At 37.9% G+C, this 22,512-nt stretch overlaps 1 protein-coding gene across 2 annotated transcripts in view; it reads right to left on the reverse strand.

Moving 5' to 3' along the window:
- The window catches only part of LOC121323389 (activin receptor type-1C-like), a 38,100-nt gene extending 18,045 nt beyond the window's left edge, over positions 1 to 20,055 (reverse strand). The window contains exons 1-5 of one of the 2 annotated variants that reach the window (XM_041264425.1): positions 19,455 to 20,055; positions 13,256 to 13,480; positions 1,778 to 2,023; positions 1,293 to 1,523; positions 440 to 607 (exon numbers count right to left, since the gene is read on the reverse strand). In XM_041264425.1, the coding sequence (XP_041120359.1) occupies positions 440 to 607; positions 1,293 to 1,523; positions 1,778 to 2,023; positions 13,256 to 13,480; positions 19,455 to 19,533 (949 nt within the window). In that variant the 5' untranslated portion in view covers positions 19,534 to 20,055. The remainder of the gene's footprint in view (positions 1 to 439; positions 608 to 1,292; positions 1,524 to 1,777; positions 2,024 to 13,255; positions 13,481 to 19,454) is intronic. The other variant, XM_041264426.1, reaches the window with a different exon arrangement.
- Between the last annotated feature and the right edge of the window lie 2,457 nt (positions 20,056 to 22,512).

Consider the following 22,512-nt stretch of genomic DNA (forward strand, 5'->3'; position numbering starts at 1 on the left):
GACCCTAATAAAAGGGACAGGTGGATGAAACTTACACCCACTTTATGGAGCAAGTGAATTGCTACAACCTTGATTGAGTCCCAGGGGAGGAGTTATTCATGGGTGGCTCTATAAAAAGAGTGAGTCTGAGAATAGGAGGAGAGGTGGTAGTAGTTACAGCTTATCATGCTGGAGGTAACAATGGCGGTTTCAACCTGATCAACTGTTTTTTTTTCTTGAAAAAAAAAGAAAATTAAAATCCAGCTCAGTATCTGTCTGCCTATCTGCCTACTGCACTACACCACAAAGATCACTCGGTACCCTTCACTATGATTCTCCACTGAAGGAAATACAATGCAGGCGTTAAAACATGTATGCCAAAGAAAGACAGACTTAAATATTTGACATATTACTTTAAAACAGTAGAAAGTATAATTGTACTAGAAGTACTGGAACTCACCTTGGGTACCAATTATCTCCATATGAAGATGCACAAGACCACTAGCAATGGAAAGCGCCAATATTATTACTCCGTCCACAGACACAGTGTGGCAGTTTAAATAATCAAACAATGAGCCATGTTCGTGGTATTCAGATACAAGCCACAGCTGGGTCCATGTTCCATTATCTAAAAGATAGAAGTTCACAATGGTTAGTGATTTTAACACCACTTGGCACAAAATTACTTCAGCTCTTATTTCAATTTGCAGAGTAACACATTGTCCACTAATTATATTGCAGTATCTATGTTTTATACCAATTCTGGCTTCTTTGTAGTCATATTTTCTTCATTGTATTGGTAAATTAATTAATATACATGTTTCAGAGTGGTTTAAGTTGTAACACTGTTGTGTGAGTAAGAGTTTTTGTGTAAAATTAAAAAATGCAGTAACAAAGTGTTAACAATACAAAAAGATGTGTAAAAACTACCCTTACTCCAAAATTGTATACAAATAGCTTAATCATAAACTGCATTAAAAAGACGAATATCTTATCAACCATACAGTAACTTTCAACGCTTCAAACTGTCTTTAGTAATTTTAAAATAAACATAGCTAAGTTAGACAACTTTCGAAAATGTATTTAGCGGTATTTTCTTTCATTCTTTCAATCGATTTTATGAAACAAAATGTATGTACAATGCATCACAGAGTGCTATACTGCACGGTGAAAAAAAACTTAGACACAAAACAGGACACATAACAAATAAAGTAACCAACTCATAAAGGGATACTTCTGTAAAAGACCTGTACCGGAAAGGTTTGTATCCGAACACAAACACACAACTTCAGGGAGTGCACTCCAGTTTGTACCTTTGTTATCAGCAGCAATAAACCCCAGGATATGTTCATGTCGTAGCATTATAGTTTGGTAGATTTCAGCCTCTCTGAACCAAGACCTTTCATCACGAGAGGAGAAGATTTTAACAGCCACATCCTCTCCGCTCCACTTCCCTCGCCAAACCTCCCCAAACCGTCCTTTTCCAATTATTTCATGGAGAACAATCGATCTCGCAATCGTCCGCTGAACAAGCAGAGGTAACCCTAAGAAAATGAAGTTGGGGGTCAATATAAAACACCAGTGTTAGAACGTTTAACATACAATTACAGATGGATAACATGTCAGAAATGTATGTAAATTTAAGTTTTGGCTAATGCCATCATCAGTGTATGGATGAAGGTGTATATATGTTAATATAACAGATTTCCTACAGGTTATCATTTGTGTACAATTGGTTTTACTAGCTTATTAGTAAAATGAAAATAATCTAAATAAGTGACACTTGTACTTTACGTACCAGATCCAGATCCTGATGTGGTCAAATCAAATATCAAATCTTTTATAGACTTCCCAGATGACAGTAAGCTGTGATCAGATAAAGGCTCCTCGACATCATGCCTTTTAGTCTTATTATAATGGCATTGCTGGCCACGGAGAGTGCAGACTGCCAGAATAGCAGCCAAACACAATAAACCAACCGGTATGACTATGACTACAGCCAGCTTCAAAGGTCCCCAGCTTGGTGTACTAGACACATTTCCAACTGAAAAGAAAAAAAAAAACATTAAATGTTCAAAGAATTTCTTCAGCAGCTGGTATCTGTCCAATCACAGCAAAACACATTTATTCGATCCATTACAGGGATGCCAATATCATTTACACTTCACTCATATTTAATATCCTAGTATGTGTGTTCTGGATGATCTTCTAGCATTGTTTCTGTTTAGATCATTAATAGGCAGGCATATTAATTATTCCAGCAAAAATGTCTAGGACAAATACGGAATGTAGGTGTCATTTGTTGACACCTAATATAGATGATGAGGAATAATAAAGAGTGATTTACCATGAATGATAGACCTGTAACCAATATTGACAGGCTGGTCAATAATACAGTTCACTGATCAATAAAATGATTAATTGAGTAGTTCAGTTGCATAGCCTCTAAATGCTGTATTAATTGCAACCTATCAATGTGCAGAGATTACAAGATTCTTCAACAAACACAAGTGCTGAACAATAAACAAACTGAAACTATAATGCTCACAAATGTCTAAAAATCTCTTAACAAGATATAGTAAATACTGTCTGCGGTATGTTATTTGTCATGAGAATGTTGTGCCATCTAGTGGTTGACTTTCTCTCATGTTTATATTATATCTGTGTATCAGTAAAATACAGTACCTTCCAAAGAAATCTGCAACACTGGGGGGGGGGGGGTTGTGGAGTAGTACTTGAACTAGGTTAAATAGCAAGCTGACTGAGAAAGCCCATATTCCTGCCCCCTAAACCACTCCCCTGTCACAACTGAACTCTATACACATCAAATGGTGCTATCCAGAACAGTTAACCAGTAGGGAAATAGAAACAAACTGTCAAAGTTCCAGACAACTTGTTTTGTAAAAGTTTCTCAACCTTGAACTATGGTCATTACTTTTTTCATTTTGATTTCATCAATATGAGTCTTGTGCCATCTAAAAAGAGAGTAGTTGGTATTAGATAAATATTTTACTGGGGGGTTTTTGTGTTTTTTTTTTTTTTTTTTAACACACAAAACCCTCTTGAATTTTACAAAAGGAAATTCTCTATTTTACTGTATATCCATGCTAATTTCATCGAAATCAGATCAAATTATTCACAACACTGAAAACCCTGAAAACATGCATCCATATAAAATAAATTACATACTTTATATCACTTTCCAGCTTCACTGTTATGATGTCCATTATTAATACCGTGTGCAATAATAATCTGGCCTATTTAAACCTGGTGGCTATTAGAGCAGAACACTGACCAAGTTTTCCTTCTGTTATAATTGTTTTAATGAGTTTGAAACAGACTTCTTGTACTTTGATATATTTACTCTAAGTAACATCTTGACTTCAATTTATTAGGCATGGAACACCATCTGCTGAGAACAGAAAATGTCAGGAATGTTGAAACAAACTGCTTCAGGTCTTTCGAAATGTTTTTTTGCTTTTGCACTTTTGCCTAAATGTGCATTAAAATGCCTTCAGCCAGCTGGAGAAGACAGGCTGCCTCAACAGAACAGTTTGTTGATCTGCATGCATTAGGTCACGAGTGCACTACCACCAGGACCTGGATTACAGACTGAATGTGCATGTCCTTTATAATTATGATTAATTATGATTGAGGTATACGAATGCTCACTATGAATAAAGGGAAGCCAGAGACATTTATGTATGTACTTCCCTTACACTTACTGAACCCGCCCAGGGAGATGATATTGACATGTACTGCTCACGATGGATTTGAACATACAGCCTTGTGATAGAGAGAGAAAGGATCGATTCTGTAAATCTCCCTCCCGATTAGAAAGGGCGCTGTGTAAGGGGGAAGGTAAACTGCCTCCTAGAGCTGCCACCTCTGTGGTAGGTGGAAACCGGAAGGTGACCACATTAGGAGGGGCGTGTAGCTGCAAGTACTCAGGACGATTCCATTGCAGTCAGCTGTGGGGCAGCCCTCTATTAGGGAAACCATGGCAACATGGAGACTGCGGGGAGGAGTTTGCTGGGTACAAAGGGGAGCAGCTACGTCACAACCTCCCCTTACGCTGATAATGAAAATAGACAGCCGGAGCCTGTATTGCTTTGTTTTTGGGATTACGTGTGTTTTGTGTTGCAGAGGAGGAGCGAGCCGCGGACCGGTAAAACACAGAGCACGTCCCTGTACTGCACAGCACAGCACAGCACAGCATCGCACCGCACCACTCAAGGTACAACGCTTGTCAGCACCAAGAGCACTGCGTGCACGGAGAACGTGGGGTCGGACAAAGTCCCGTTTTTGTTTACTTTTTATTTTCAACTAAGAAGAGCTACTGCGTACCCCCCAATACCATTGCTGGTACAGGGGTGGACTTATTTGTGTTGTTGTTTTGTTATTATTTTTGTTATCATTAAAACAAGCACTGTTTTGGGAGAAAGATTGTGTGGACCTGCTTCATTCACTGCACCTGACCACAAGCCTGAATGTTGCTTTTAGTTTTTTGTTTTACTGTGGTAGTATTTAATTAATTCAACATGTATAATACAACATGTATAATAGTCTCAGATTGAATCGGGATCCTGCATGCATTACACGGCTTCTTCACCACCCTGGAGAGCAGCCAGGAAGAATAGACTGAGCTCCAAATCTGGTGATGAATCTCATTTTCATAGTGTTTTAGGGATAGATACAGCACACCCTTCTAGGGTTGGTATGAGTTTCATGTAATTTATCTGAAGTTCATATTTTAAAAATTTAGGGGTGGTGGGAAGACAAATGACACACACTGGATTAAGACAAAAGTGGCACCAGTGCATTGAACAAGATCTATGTTCTATGTATTATGTCACGGTGTGGTATAGTATGATCATGTGACATTACCAAAGGTCAAAGAACACTCTCTTGCACAGTTCCAGAACCACTCACTGGTGGACGACTGAGTGGAATAGCAAATATATTTAAGACAAAACTGCCGGCTAGCTAAAAGAGGAGAGACTTAATAGGAAGCTTTTAAAAAGGTAACTGCCTCAATCCCACCAGCACATTGAAAGAGGTTAAACAGATTAGCTACAAGGACTGCTTAGCTGCATGCTCAAGGTCAGCTAACAGATTACTCTGAATAGCACAAAGGATTTATCATTCTCATTCATTTAATATCTAGATTTTACAGTAATTACAGTATTGCTATAAACAATACAGCCTTGAAATATATTAAACAGAAATAACACAAACACATGGTTTTCTTTTATTTTTATTGCACACTGAAAAATCAATACCAACAAAAAATTACTAGAAAGCTTCCATAAAAATAAACTCTCCAATTGTAGGTTTCACCTTTGACGCACATATATACACACACACACACACACACACACACACACACACACACACAACACACACACACTGAACAAAACTATAAAAGCAACATGTAACAATGTCAAAGATTTTACTGAGTTACAGTTCATACAAGGAAATCAGTCAATTGAAATAAATTCATTAGGCCCTAATCTATGGATTTCACATGACTGGGAATACAGATATACATCTGTTGGTCACAGATACCATAACAAAAAAGGTAGTGGCGTGGATCAGAAAACCAGTCAGTACTTGTGTGACCACCACTTGCCTCATGCAGCGCGACACATCTCCTTCACATAGAGTTGATCAGGCTGTTGATTGTGGCCTGTGGAATGTTGTCCCACTCCTCCTCAATGGCTGTGCGAAGTTGCTAGAAATTGAAAGGTACTGGAACACGCTGCCGTACACTTCCATCCAGAGCATCCCAAACACACTCAATAGGTGACATGTCTGGTGAGTATGCAGGCCATGGAAGAACTGGGACATTTTCAGCTTCCAGGAATTGTGTACAGATCCTTGCGACATGGGGCCATGCATTATCATGCTGAAACATGAGGTGATGGTGGCGGATGAATGGCACGACAATGGGCCTCAGTATCTCGTCACGGTATCTCTGTGCATTCAAATTACCACCGATAAAATGCAATTGTGTTTGTTGTCCGTAGCTTATGCCTGCCCATACCATAACCCCACCGCCACCACGGGACACTCTGTTCACAACGTTGATATCATTAAACCACTCGTCCACACAATGCCATACACGCTATCTGCCATCTGCCCGGTACAGTTAAAGCCGGGATTCATCCTTGAAGAGCACACTTCTCCAGCATGCCAGTGGCCATCGAAGGTGAGCATTTGCCCACTGAAGTCGGTTACGACACCAAACTGCAGTCAGGTCAAGACCCTAGTGAGGATGACGAGCACGCAGATGAGCTTCCCTGAGACGGTTTCTGACAGTTTCATCAGCTGTCCGGGTGGCTGGTCTCAGGTAATCCCCCAGGTGAAGAAGCCGGATGTGGAGGTCCTAGGCTGGCATGGTTACACGTGGTCTGCAGTTGTGAGGCCGGTTGGACGTACTGCCAAATTCTCTAAAACGGCGTTGGAGGCGGCTTATGGTAGAGAAATTAACATTCAATTCTCTGGCAACAGCTCTGGTGGACATTCCTGCAGTCAGCGTGCCAATTGCATGCTCCCTCAAAACTTGAGACATCTGTGGCATTGTGTTGTGTGACAAAACTGCACACTTTATTGTCCCCAGCACAAGGTGCACCTGTGTAATTATCATGCTGTTTAATCAGCTTCTTGATATGCCACACCTGCCAGGTGGATGGATTATCTTGGCAAAGGAGAAATGCTCACTAACAGGGATGTAAACACATTTGTGCACAAAATTTGAGAGAAATAAGCTTTATCTGCATATGGAAAATTTCTGGGATCTTTTATTTCAGCTCATGAAACATGGGACCAACACTTTACATGTTGCGTTTATATTTTTGTTCAGTGTATATACACAGTGAAACTTTGATACAACGTACTGCCATGGGACCGTAAAAACAGTATGTTATAACCAAGGTATGTAATAACCAGATACATGCACGTAGCTGCCAAATCAGCAAACAAATCTAACCCTAGTACAGTAGTATTTGATTTATTCTTGTCACATACCATTGGTACAGTCAGATATGTTAATATACCGTAGTACATAAAACTTAAAATATGTCCAAAACACTTTTTAAATTATCTTAGATCACATCGTATATTAGCAAGATAAAGGTCTTTATTTTGACTTTTAATTAAAGTAACAAATGTCTTATCCACCACAGATTTTCCCTTTGTGCAAATGCCCATCTAATTTATTTACTATAGCATTGGCATGGGCATGGGCATGGGCATGGGCAATCCCCTCCCCCCCATACGAATTGTTCCAGTTTTGATTACTTAGGCACTTTCTCGTAGCTCATCCGCTCTGCTACCATGTTCAATGAAAATAAACAACAACATTTACTGGGGGGGGAACGTGTCTACACTACAGAGGTTTCTGGGATACAGTCATCCAAAGCAATGTTTTTTCAACAACAGCTGGGTTAAACTAACCCGGTCTCATTACGGCAGTCAGGACGTTCAACACTGTTGGGCTAGGGTTCAGGTAAATCGGTTTTGAATTCGGTTGTCGATTTTTTTCTCTAATGTGGACACTTAGACAACTGCCTCGACAACTGCTGCTTTTTAAACTTGAGCTCTTTGACAACATAATTCTGACTGCTTTCGTCCCTTTAAGATTTCTCCAATAATGTACAGTTTGTCCTTAAGTGAAACTTATGATCGTTTAGCGCTGGCCATGATAAAACGGCACTAATTTGAGTAATCGAGAGCAAGGTCAAGTTCAAACAGCAAGAAGGCGGCCTATGAGTACGCAACATGCGCAGCACAGACCGCTGCGTGCCCTCGCGGTGCGTGCGTAATAACAGGTAGGTAGTAAAAGGAGAATTTAAACATGATTTAATACGATTTTATTTGGTTCCAAGATACTGGTTCTTTATATCAGTGTGTACGTTATATCCCAGGTACGTTGTAAATGGGTTTGACTGTATTACTAAGATTTGCTATAGTTTTTTTTTTTTAAAGTAATGTTTTTAACATATAATTTTTATTAGAGACACAGAACATAACGTACTTTAAATTTCAAACAAAAGTTTAATGACGTTGTTCGTTTTTGTGAGTGGCTATAATAATATGAATGCAAGCATTGTATAAATAACTGTGAGTAGGACATGTAATAAGTTATATAATCTAATCATATTGCAGCTGATATATGGTGATTCGGGAAGCATGATGAAATATGAGGTTATTTATCACCATTTTCATGATTGAGTTTGGTGGTTTTCACGATAAGATTTTTAGAGGTTACAAGCACAGTAAACTAACATGTAAATCAAATGGTTACAACCACGACACTGTAAAAGAGAGGCAGTTCATTTAAAATCTGTTACATATTTTAAGTATCTCTCCATGATTTGAGAACAAAAACTATCACACTTCAGCTACTGAAGTGCACTTGTATTAATTGAAGCAAAAAAAAAACAGAAACCACATTTTTATTAAAACTGCACAAATTCAAATTCTTCCTTCCAACTTAAAAAAACAACAACATAATTATCCTAGCCTAAAGTATCTCTTTCTTGAAGAATTGATGTTTGTCAATTAAAAAATATGTAATCATCAAATAAATGTAATCAAGTAATAATCCCTTATAGAAAACATACATTTGCTGTAGAGCAGAAGCACATTATTTCCAGTATTAAACCATATTACCTTGTTGCCCATCAAAAAAAAAAAATAAATAATAAGCCATCTGAGGATTATTGTGTCACTTAGCATGTTTAGTAATCAATAACAATTAAGCCAACAGCTAGAAAACAACTTTTGGTAGTTGGTACATTACCAGATGTCAATGTTAGTAACAGAAGCCAACCTATATATTATTAAATGCCTGCTCCTTGGCAACATCATTCCATTGCTGCATCAGATTTCAATGTTATGCCAAATATATCGCTCCTTTAGCTCACCCCAAACAGCTTCTGCTGCTCCTGGTGCTTACTAAGTCCCAGATGCGAAGCTAGCAGGTAAAAAAAAGGAAAGGAAATGCTTTGATTGTGTAAACACCTTCTTAACAATTCTACACAGACGTCATGTTGCCCACTGTTTGAAATCTTTGGTGTTATTTAGTTTTGACAAGTGAAACAAAACCGTTTTTACTCTACCACACCTTTCTTGTGTCCTGCTGGTGGACATGTCTACCGCTTAGGGAATTCTCTATTGTTTACTTTTCACAAGTGATTTATTTATAAGACATCAGTTAATAATTTAACAAGGGTGACACTTCTGCTAGCTCATGAGTTAATAAAACAAACAGTTAATAATGATGAGCTTAAGAAAACTCTGCAGCATTCCTAGTTCTTATGAGGCACACTGCACTTCTGTTTTAAAACACACCATTTAATATCAGGCAGATTAAAAAAAAAAAACAAAGAGGAAGAAAAAACATATCGCTACTTGCTTCTCCTGATTTATGAATTTGAAGGCGAACTAGGAAAAATAAAATACTTCACTCTAGTGCTGTCAACTATTTTAAGCCTTTGCACCACATTACGAGATTTTTTTTTTTTTTTAAATTATCATAAAAAAACACACTTATAATTAATACACTACTATTTAACTACATCCTGATCATTTTTCAGTTATAACAAATCCGCCTGAAGCACAAGTACACTGTGACCTAGTGAAGGGACCCTCCAGGGTACAGAATGAGTTGCACAACAGACTAACGAATATTGAGTAAAAAATAACATATGTCAGAACTGGACATTCTTTGGACATTTAGCATTCACAAGATGAAAAAATACATAAACAAAGTATAATATACCTGTTATCTACTATGTTTTCTAGCGTTACCATTGACCAATTATCAGAAATCCTTTGGTAATCTGTATCTATACGATGTAAAATGTGTTCTGAGAATTGCTTTTTCTCTTAGCAACATCATAAAATGTTATAACATGAGAATGAATAACCACTGGTAAAAAGAATCTAAGTCCTGTAATGTCTGAGTTAACTTGACGCTGCGTTTATTTTGTTTATAACCATAGAGACTAACTATTCACTATATATGCAAAGTGGAGGACTCTGACAGAGCCATGCTTTTTGAAAAATATAATCTTTTGTGGACCTTTCTAAAACACATACTTTTTGACTGTCGTTTTTTTTATTAAAATAAATGTGTCAGAATCATGATTGCAGGCTTTAAACAGCAGTTTTTTTTTTGTTGTTTTTTTTAAATTATTGAATGCCTTAGCTGTTTTAAAATCATTGGTGCTTTATGCATGACTAATTACAGTCAATTCAGTAACTAGGGAAACAATACATTTTGTTCTAGGGAGAGCTCACTGCTGAAACTTTAACTTGATCCCAGATGCACCCAAAAGTCTTTGGTGAGAACACATAACAAAGACCTTGTAATTAAAATAATTACAATCATTTTGCAAGATTAAGTATAGGTCAGGTTCAACTATTTTCACACTACTACCAAAAAAACAATCAGCGAATTGTGATTCAGTAAAACTGGATACGTTTGGAGGATTTAGTTAAAAAAATGAAAGTCTGACTATGTACATAACTAAATACTGGTCTCTCCCCTATATACTTGTCACTGACAACAAACTCATATCTTACAATAGCTACTAACAATAATACTGGAAATCACTTCTCACTCATCTATATGTTACACTATATTATCCAAATCGCATACCATGTATTGGCTGGCATTGATGCCATCAGCTCAGTCTCTGGTAGAACATGGTTTGCTGACTTTGCCATGACCATCTGAGACTTCAAGGTCTCTTTTTATATGGGTATCAGGTCACTGCTGCCAGTCCTCCATTCTCAGGTTTCCTCATGACCAATTAAAACTCTCTGCTCTACTAAATGTCTTCTGTCGGATATGGCATGTTAGACCACGATATTGTGGTGCTGCTCCTTTTTTATATTTTGCTGTTTTTGATTTCTAAATATTTTCCATTAATTCAGCTGTAAAGACAAAACAGCCATCTTGAGATGGTATAAAAAGTGGTTGTTTGGAATGCATTACAAGGTATACGGTACCTGCCAGCTATTTAAAATGCATTTGCCTCTCTTCTTGACTTATCTGTTGTATATGTGTAGTACTGTACACCATAAAGGTGGATTTCAAACAGTGTTTTGCTTGTGCTGTAGTGGGTGTCCTTTGAATAAAAATGTAAAAAAAAAAAAAAAAAAAAAAAAAGAAAAGTTAATCTGGACAGCAGTTAGGGAATCTGAGACTAATTATTAAAGCAATGAAAAGAAAGAAAATGTAGTTTTTAAAGGTTACCAAGAATATCTTCTACCAGTTTGATGCTGTGTAAATGAAGATGCAACCCATTTGTACGTGCACAGTGTTAGAACTGTACGCTTTAACTATATAATGGAATGTGCTCTAGCCCTATCAGATTCAGATAACCTCTGTAAATTCTTAGCTCTTCCTGTAATCCAAGGCTGTTAGTAAGACCAAGCAAACAACCAGCTAAACACACTATCAAAGTCAGGAATACTAAGATCTTTGGGTCAAGAGAACTGTGAAAATTGGAGGTTTCTTCAAACATTATGAGCAGTCTGAAAATGTAGATTAAAAGCAGAAAATTATTTGTGTTGATTTGACATTTCCTTTAAAACATGTCCATTTGGCACCATGTGCTCAGTACAATAAAAATAGGTGGATCCCGTAATGCATCCCATATCTGGATAGGTGCAAACAGCAGATCTCTGACATACTGATAACAAGTGATAACGATAAGAAGACCTTATGCTCACGCAATGTCAAAACTGGTCTGTTATTCTGCAGGACTAATTACAATTATTAAGATGAAGTATTGAAAATGAGTGTCATGCAAAATGTAATTATTAAAGCATTCTGTTCTGCCTGTTGTATAATTTCTTTCCTTTCAGGAAGGAGTTAATATCAGGACTCTACCCATCAGTGCAGAGACCCAAACAGAAACTTCAAACAGCTCCCACTGAGGTGAACTCTACTCACACACCTAATCATGGGGACCACAATATTTTGTCAAAGGAGTGTGCTACTGTGGTACAGGAGTTCTCAGCTCCAGTCTTCAGAGATCCCTAGCAGGATTTTGTTTCAACCATTGCTTTTATTTCCAGTGTGTATTGTACTCTGGTGAAATAAACTGAAACACAAATCTGGACTGTAGAGATCCCCAAGCACAGTTGAGAACCATATATTATTCAAGATGCACAGTGTTCCACTGGGGCATTATCTGTTTACCAAGTGAGAAGCCATATATAACAACAGGAAATGCTAGCCTAAATATAATGGAGTCTATGACGTAATTCCCTCGTCAGAGCTGGGAAGTGACTCACTAATACCTTGTTTTTTTGCTTTAACATTTATTAACTAAAGTATAAAAAAACATGTATGACTGTAGTTTGATGACTAAATAATCACAAAGAATAAAATGAATTTAAATTAATTACTGAGTACCACTGGTACGATAATGGCAAAAAACAGTAAACTGTTTAACAATAAAAGAAAGAAGGCTAGAAGACTTTTTAGACCTCAGAGTTTTTTTACATTTATCAACCCATTTTGGGTGGTATCATGATCCAGCATTAAATGTTTAAAAGTACAACTGTGGTACCTGGTACAGTAGTTCACACATCTTCATCTTCTTCACAAGACAATAAGTATATTAGTGCATAAAAACAAGTTTATCTTCAGCGTCCAGCCTAAAATAGCAGAATTTGCAGTGTTTGCATTATAGTCTATCCCTCAAATGCAAATGTGTCTGTTAATCATCTTATACTGTACATATCCATAGACGTCAAAGCCCTTACCAACAAAGCACCAAGAAACTTCTGCCTTTTTGCCTATTTAAATCTGAACAGCACTAAAACAGCCATGTTATACTATGTACCATTGACTTACACTGTTTATACTTTACTGGGTGTTGTAAAACACCTCCATGCAAAAACAGAGAAGCTTGGTACAAGGGGGCTCCAGCTGTCCTGTGGATGAACTGTATGAATGTATTTTTACATAGTTACTGACAGTACAACACCAATGCTGTGGGTGCATTAAACCAACATTATTACATAACTAAGCAGACATGAACAGTGCCAGCAGCATCAGTGGCAGAGGCTGCATATACTGCAGTCTACTGGAAAGAACAGCCTACTAAAGGAAGGGATTAGAGATTTAAAAAATAGAAGAAAATACTGTCTGAAACAATACAATGATTTAAAATGCAGTGACTAATGAATAAGAGGGCAGTACTAAGATTATTATTTTTTACAGTATTGAAAATTGAAGAAAAATTATTACCTTTGGGCAGGTGCAGTGTTACATTGTTACAGAAATCAGTAAAACAGCATTCTCTTCTTAAAATACTACTGGAACTGGGGCAGAAGATTTGCCCTTTCATTTGATGAGGAGATACACAAGACTTCAAAGCTTCTTCCTTTCCATTACGCAGCATCACTGAGTTCCAACAGGCCCCCTCAGTTTCACAAATATGATTGGTACACACCAGGCATATGCACTTCAGACCTGGAAAACAAGACAAGAAATTAGAAATATTACCTGACAGCTTGTTTCCTCAAAATGTAAAACATGCATTTCCACAAATGACTGCTCTTGAAGGAACAAAAAAGGGCATTTGTTTTAAATACATGTCCCTGAAGCAGAATGAATTAAATAAACAACATTTAAAAAAAGCTAATAAATAACATCTTGCAAGTACCTTATTTGATATTTTGAGACTTTACTGTCATTATAATATATTGAAGCCCTCTTATTCTCCAAACATACTGTAGATAAAAAAAAAAAATTGAAAAAATGTAGTTTGACTTACCAAGGAAACCTTTATAAATGTAACAAAACTAGACAGAGAAGCTCCGCTGATAGATTCATACTTACATCAGATGTCTTTGCAGATGTGTAAACTCTCACTGTATTAACTCTCTTCGCTATATCAATGCTGAATAGCCCTGTAGTCTTCTAATGCAAAGGTGTATACAATTACATAACTCAGCCCTGTTACTGTATTTGGTTAAGAGTAAAGCTGTATAATGCAGCTTAGGTTAACACATAGATCAACCTCCAACACATCTACACTTCTTCCCTGGTTTGTTAAAGCCATTGTGGCAGTTTTTGCGACTCTTCAAACAGTTCATAGTCAGACAAAACCCATGAGAAGTCAGATGCTTCAGATTACACACTGTGCAGACTATGATATGCAGATGACAGGTGCAGACTGAGTGACAGAGGCTAGGAATAGTGCTACTGTTGTAGACAACGCAGAAACAGTGCTAATCCATTCAAGTCAAACTAAAGAATTAAGTTTGAGATCAAGAGTTAAGCCCAGCATCACTGGTGCGCTTCAAGTTTGTGGATCCCGACCTAAAGTGTGCAGAGGTCCTTGCAGGAAGCTACTGGTACTCAAATTAAGTGCATGCAGGCCAACAATTTGTTTTTTACAAGCCATTACACTATGTAACACAATTTTTTTTCCTGGGTAGTAAGTGTTATTTCCTAATTGCTTATGCCTCAAAAGTATAGAAAATGGCTATTATTCCCCACAAACTTTGCTTTTGTGACCAGGACAGTGATATTTTGAAAAGTACCTATTCCCAATGAGAAAACGGTCTTCTCGTTCACATAAAGTCAGCAAAAAACAACATATGAATCCAAATTAACATGTATTTATACTAAAGTAATACAAAAATGACTACAAAAGATTTAGAAGTGAGTATTTTTTCGGTACTTATGATTATACTGTAAATCACTTTCACGAATCAGCCCCCAAATGTAGTTTCCCATCATGTTCTCATTATACTGTCCTTGGTAGCAGCGTTCAAAGTCCAGTATATCCTGGTGGAAGCGCTCGCCTTGATCCTCCAAGTACGCTCCCATGTTCTCCTTGAATTTATCAAGATGAGCATCAAGGATATGGACTTTGAGGGACATCCTACAGCCCATTGTGCCGTAGTTCTTCACCTCTCAACCAGCTCCACATAGTTTTCAGCCTTGTGATTGCCCAGGAAGCCCCGAACCACAGCGACAAAGCTGTTCCAAGCCGCTTTCTCCTTACTAGTGAGCTTCTTGGGGAATTCATTGCACTCCAACGATCTTTATCTGTGGTCTGACAAAGACACCGGCTTTGACCTTTGCCTCAGACAGCTTAGGGAAGAAGTCTTGAAGGTACTTGAAGGCTGCCGACTCCTTATCTAGAGCTCTGACAAATTATTTCATAAGGCCCAATTTGATGTGCAGTGGTGGCATCAGCACCTTCCGGGGGTCCACCAGTGGCTCCCACTTGACGTTGTTCCTCCCCACAGAGAACTCGGTCCGCTGTGGCCAGTCCCGCCTGTGGTAGTGCGCCTTGGTGTCCCTGCTGTCCCAAAGGCAAAGATAGCAGGGAAACTTGGTAAAACCGCCTTGGAGACCCATCAGAAATGCCACCATTGCAGCCTCTTGATGCCATCTCAGAAAAATGCAGATATGTATCCACTTAGGCAGCTGGAAATAAACTGAACTGGTGGGCTTAAGGCCCCTGTATTTATACTACTATTTATATTACTGGAAAGTTCTAGAAAGTTCTAGAAGTTACTCCAAGTTTACTCAGCACTGAATCTATCTGGAATGTTCTGGAAAATAGGTAAATTTAGGAGTGTAACATACTGTACAAGGGACACTGTGAATGGACTGCAGCACAGAAAGCAAGCAACCAAACATTTGTTTACATTTAAAATATATAGCGGGACAAAAGTATTACATAAACCCGCCTAACTTAGGCTATTTGTTTTATATAATTTATATTTCATACGAAAAGTTTAGAAATACAACATTGCATAATAATCAGTTCATGTAATTAAAAAATGAAGTCATATTTATTTTTGGAAATATTTGATTTCTACATTTTGATATTTACTGTTGCAAAATGATAATATAGTAAATTGTAGTTACTGTCTGCAAAACTATCTGTGAGTAGCTGAGGCTAAACTTTCGTTGCTCTATGACTTATTATTAAAGTGCCTTTAAAATAAACAATCAATAATATCATGCTGATATGATAACATTATAGTTTGAACACTGAGGCATTTGAGAATGAAAGATTCTGCAATACCCGTGGCAAGCAGTGCAGATGGACTGATTAGTGATCAATGCGTTTACAATGGAGCAAATCCAAGCATGTTTTTTTACCTACTGATAAAATACGACAGAGGAAAAGTTCCCTTAATCGTTACTAAAGTAATGATGAATCACTTCAAACTACAGTACCAATTGACAGAGTTAATGATGTTAAAGGTGCTGTGGCATGATCCTTCTCTTTGAATGTGTCACGTGGATCAGCATCATATTCTCCTACTCACCCTTTATACCTGTCACCTCTATTGTGATCTAAAGTACTTTTCAGCACCACCTATGGTTCAAAGTCAGTTTATGATACTCTCTGTTAAACTGTGTTTTCACTTTAATAATGCTAAATCAAACACACATATAGTATTCCCTATACACTGGCAGCTGAAAGAGCTTACATTATTCTTTAAACCCTAAACCACATGATTATTTAATTGCTTAGTAACAGGTTAAGAATTCAATACAATAAAAAAGAGCTTTTTACAATTGCGCAAATCAAGGTAGAAATGTAATATCAACTGCAGCAGCACTTGATACTCTGAAGGCAAATCACTGTTTGTATTAAATATTGTATTGCTTAAGAAAGAAGTTCATGAAATAAACTGAATCAGCATTTCATAAAGCTTGTCACATTCTTTACTGGCATGGTTTACAAATCATGGGAGAATCGTACAATCTTGCGTGACTAATTAGCTGTCATTTATGTATTTATTAAAAATTTTCTGTCCTTAAAAAATATATATTTTTATGTTATTATTTTTACAGAACTGCCTCTCTAGTCATAGTTGCGCCCTCGCTGACTCCCCCCCCCCCCCCCCCCCCCCCCCCCCCCCCCCCCCCCCCCCCGCCCCACACTTTGCACACCATTGATCTAGAAAACAAGTGTGGTATCCAATGTGGGAGCATGTGACAGGTTGGCTTGTGTGGTGACATCAGTCCAGGAAGAAACACACAGAGTGGTGAATGAATTGAATGCGCTGCTTGCACGCTTTAATAACTGACCAAATAAACAGGTTTGAACAAAACAAAACACTGCACACAAAACAAAAAGGCACATTGACCAAAAATAAAGAGACAGACAAAACAGGCAGTGGACAAACCCAAACACCTATCAATTGTTATATCTTGTACCTTTCTTCCTCTCCTCTCTCTCTCCCGTTCTCCACTGCGAACACCCAACCCCGAGTGAGTGATTCATGCATCTGTATCTACAGCCGTGCCGGGATTCAATTACTAATGAATCATTCACTTGAATTCCAGAACTAATTTGTGCACTTTCCCATTGCCCCCATACAAATACCCACTTTAATCTGCATGTGAAGTGATTGTGCAATCCCTGTGCCTAAATACAAACAGACATGTTACATCACCTGTGCAACATAACCCACACTCCACACACCACTACAATAATACATATAATAGACAACATAGAGTAATAAAATCAGACCATGTACAAATGCAACCAACTTATTAATTAGAACAACTCGGTACAACGCCCACTTCATGACACAGACAGCCTAACCTCAATAAGCTCAAATAAACAAACACTGTAGTACTACCGGTTCTACCAACTGGATATGTGGTACCATTCTCAAGCCTGGATAGAAATGTAAGTGTGACTTGATAAATATACATGCAAGTACAAGTACACCCCCACAGTATGTCAAATGAATAAACCATAACTGCAAAATCAACCAACCCCGGATTCTGTTTCAAATGTATGCCCAGCCTCAAATACCACTGGGCAAAAGCTGTGTGCAAGCTCGTACTGTCGAGTCAATCCCTCTTATTTGTCTGGTCTCACAGAAGTGATGTATAAGACATTACAATGTGTTAAGAACATCCTTGATAAAAGAACCTGAAACGACACATTTCAGAAGTGAATAACCAATTTTACTTTAATTGTCTTGAAATAATAAAGTGCCCTAATGGTCTGCTTTGCAGTGGCAGTAAAAACCACTATGTTAACAACTGTATTGCCATTCTAGACGTTTTTGAAGTCACTGTAAATTCTGTCATTGTAAAGTGACAGCAAGGTAAATCACACATATTGTAAAGCATGGATAAAGCTACCATGATTAAGTTGGAAAAGCATATTAAATTACACAGATGTTCAGGCAATCTTATATAAAGCAGCACCTTGCGGTGTTTCATTTGATAGAACTTGTGGGATATAAGACAAAGGATCAGCTATAGGATGACTGTCTTTTTGGAGTTGTAGAGTGCTACTAGTAATGGAAAATATCACAGAAGAAAAATGGTTGGAATCTGTTGTTGATGAACAGAGCAAGGTGACTGCTGCAGAGGCTTGTAACATAAAAAAAAAAAAGTTTTTAGTTTGATCTCCACTGTTAGAATAATGAGAAATAACAATGTAAATAAACATCCCTTCAAAACACATTCAGATATTCAGATACTTTTTTCTGTAAAAACTTTAACAAGAAAAAAATATATATATACCGTAGTGTATAAACTTTTAAACACTTTTATTTTATTTTCAGGTTAACCCCATGTTAATGCTGTACAGGTTTGCATTTATGTCTATTGCGTTTGGGGACCCTAAATGCACGGGTTCACAAATGTGACTGCGGTGAAACACCATGTTAATTAACTTTTATCCGCAACTACAAAGAAATGCAGATTCTGGGGGCAGTTCATATAGGAGTTTCCAATCAAAGCTGCATTTACGACATGTATTTTAACTCACAGTGATGTAATTGTATACACGTTCTTTGCAGAGTTTAAATTTAAGGAAAACATTACCGTTTATTAATGCAGTAAAGCTTGCATTTACAACAGCCTTATATGTGGCCACATGCTCTTAAAATCCTGTAAAACCCAGAACATTGTCTTTTTTTCTGTCTTTGGTAGAATTCGTACTGTAGTTAGATACTGTAGCAATTAATGTACACCAATGTGACTCGCACGTTAGGCTGTCTAATTAACAAGAGTGCACCGGTAAACACAAGTTTGTTTGCTGTATTTTATACAAAAAGTACATCGTCCGACGAATGCACGACTGATGTACTCCTAAACGTAATTTAAAGTTTTAAATTTATCTTAAAACCTGTCTACATGCCTGTCAGTTGTATGTACATCAAAATTGGAAATTCTAACTGCTTTTTATAGCACTGTAAGAAGATTAGCAGACAGGACGTCGCAGCTGGAAATTCACATTTATTTATTTTTTACAAGCAATACAAGATGTACATATGCAATCTGTCATTTTCAATTGTAACTTTTCAATTTGCCACTTTGCCAGTATTAAGTCACCATGTTTACCATCTGATATCGTATAGGCTGCTGCAGTATCTGAAGCTGCACTAGACAAAGAAAAAGCACCAGCAAACTTTCAATTTGAAATTGTAATAAAAAATAGTACCTGTGCTTAACTGAGTGACGTAGAGAAATATTAGCGCCGTACAAACAATACCGCTGAGGTGCCATGACAAGATACTCATCTGCTTGATTCAGTGAAATACCGGAGAACAGTTCCACTCAAATGTATTTGCTTGAAACTGCAGGTCTGACAACCATCACACGCTGTATTGCTTCAGTCCTAATAACTGGTCACAGAACACAACACGCAATAACAGAGCTACTCCGCCCCCTTGACTGACTTGAACTAGAGGATTAAACTGCTTTCCCTGTGACAAATATATAGTTAGTGACCGACTGGGGGAACAGGCAGAGTGAGCTGAGTGATTACTGTAGGACTGCTGGGGGTGACTTCCATCATATCCAGGGGTTACAGTTTTGTTCAATGTCTTTCAGCACCCCCACTTTAAAAAATGTTCCAGTGTCACTGTCCCAATGTCCCAATGTTTATATCAATATATTGTAAATAAATAGATAGATAAATACCATTCAGCTACATACTGCATACCTGGCCTTTAGAAGCTCTTTGCTAATTATTCTGCCTGAGATAAGGGTGAAAAAATTCAAGAAAATTCTTACTCCTCTAAAGACCATTTTAAGGTTGAACGCAGGCAGTTACAGAGACAGTAGAAATGACAATGAACAGGATGTGCAGTACTTAAAACTTTCAATATTCCCTTTTAAGAACATTGCAAAAACAAAAATCCCCCTCAGAACTTGGCTGACATGCCCTTGGAGTTTGAATTTCAGAAGTTTGCATACAGGCCAACTGGGACAGCCAACCTTAGTCTGTTCCAAAGGACTGCTGCTCATTTAGCACTTCCTTCAGAGGCAAAGATTGACTTCCAAACCAATCACGAAGACTCCTTCAACTCAGACAACAGCTCGCAGACTCATTCATCAAACTCAACGCAAGACACCCCTAGAAACCAATCTCTGACTACCTCCTTTGATCTCAGAAATGTCTCCTAAGCAACTAAGAAAAACAACAGCCCTCCTCTCTTATATTCAACTGCTAGCACCACTAGGTAAGGTGACAGGTGTACATTGTACAGCCCACTCTATTGTTATGATGGGCTATTTTAATGGACAACATGTTCAAACCGCAACGTGCTTCCGTGCACTGTGTTGTAAACATGGCAAGGTGATGTGACAACATTGATTTCCGCAATTGTCCTCTATAGCTACACACAAAGCTAAGTCGTTTCCACGCAAGAAGTGAAAAATTTCAACACAATACAATAATACCTGTGTGAGCCGTTATTGTTAGACCACAGTAGTCTAACCTCTTCACACAGCGAGAGTGATGATTCAGAGGCTACCAGTTTGTCTAAGAAGCAGTCAGTGGATAAACCAGTGATGGGTTGCAAATGTGAACGTTAACTGTTCAGTGGGACTGTCCCATCCAAAACGGGACGTCTGGTTACCTTACCACTAGGGCTTTTACAGTTATGCTTGAAACCAAGTGCACCGACCAAGACCTGGCTCCAGTAACAGCCATCTCGCAATCTGATTATTTGTAATGATCCCTGGTGCATGTACTAAGTGACTGAAAAGAATACCAGCTGTTTTTCTATGTACTACTCAAGCCCAACCGGTGGTGAAATAAGACAAATGTAAATGGCAGAAGAAATTCAAAAGGAAATGCTGATATTAAAATGCATTTTTTTGTAAACTTTTGGCCAAGGATACCACCCCCCTATGAGGCCCCAGTTTATTTTCCTCACAGGCCATCATATCCACGTTTAAGGTGAGTTAATCTGACATGCTTTCTGTTCATTGTCTTTTGATCCGATTCTGTTCAAGCCAATACGGTTGAGTTTTCAGCATAAATAAGCTTTATTTGTACAGAAATCATACTGAGCTTCTAGAGACCTAGACTGTGAGAATCTGCGTGGTTATGCTGGAAACAGGGTCACATTTAATTTGTAGGTAAATAAGAACTAATTTAAGCATGTTACACTGACTATAGAACACATTATTCTGGTCTTAACCAATCAGTTATGATCAGTAAAAATGTTGGTTTAGCATGAACTGATTATTATTTTAATCTTTTATTGATTATAGCTTCCTATTACTTTAATCACACCAAATGTGCTGTTAACATGAAAGCAATAAGCAATCTGTTAACTTAATGTACACAATGCATATCAGGCACCTTTTGAGGTTTAATATGTGTGACAGGGCAGAGGCCCTGCACATTAAAATGTGTGTTTTTGTGACTCACAGCCATATTGACTCAGGGGTGGGGGAACAAGATGGCCACCCATTGCACAGCCACATGGTAATTGAGTTAAATTGGTTTGGTGTGGTGTCTTTCTAGTGAGGATAATTGTCTGATTGATTATTTGACCACCTGGAGAAGACATCACACCATTTAAAAAGAGGACAAAGAAATATGTGTTTATGTTAGTTCAGCAAAGCCATTGTCAGGCTGGAACAGCAGTAAGAGAGCTGCTGAAGTGTTTTGTTTAAGTTATTTGTTTGTTTGTTCAGGTTGTTAAATAAAAGTGCACCAAAGAACAGAACTGCAGCTTTCATGTCTATTTCTGCCACTGACAAGTCGTGACCTTGATGCTACTACACCACATATGCTTGGTTATGTTTCATTCCTCCTTTGCCAAGACTTACCATAGATATTAAATGAAATCTAGCATTCCCAAGGTGAACTATAACTCCTTTTTGTAAAAATATTGGCTGGTATCTCCACAGTCCATATGAACAGATACATTTTTTTTACGTTGTACTCTCATACTCCATGGCCAGAACACAAACAGCTTTGTCCTAGTGTTATTATCTGCAGCTACGAGAAGAGGCACAGTATACTAAATTTATGCTTTCACTCCATCCCTCGGTCCATCCTTCACAAGTAGTACAACCATTGATAAAATTGGATACAATTTATGACAGCTTGTGGCAATGTTGCCCCGCCCCTGTGTATTTCTGTGTTGTATGTTGGTGTACAGTCGTTGGTACACGGGATGTAATACGGGTTATGTGCACAAGTTTTTAAAATGTATATTTGTATTGAGGCACGAGGATTGCATAGCACTTCACGTTCT

Source organism: Polyodon spathula, chromosome 11 (genome assembly GCF_017654505.1).
Source record: "Polyodon spathula isolate WHYD16114869_AA chromosome 11, ASM1765450v1, whole genome shotgun sequence".
In the NCBI taxonomy this organism is placed as follows: Eukaryota; Metazoa; Chordata; class Actinopteri; order Acipenseriformes; family Polyodontidae; genus Polyodon; species Polyodon spathula.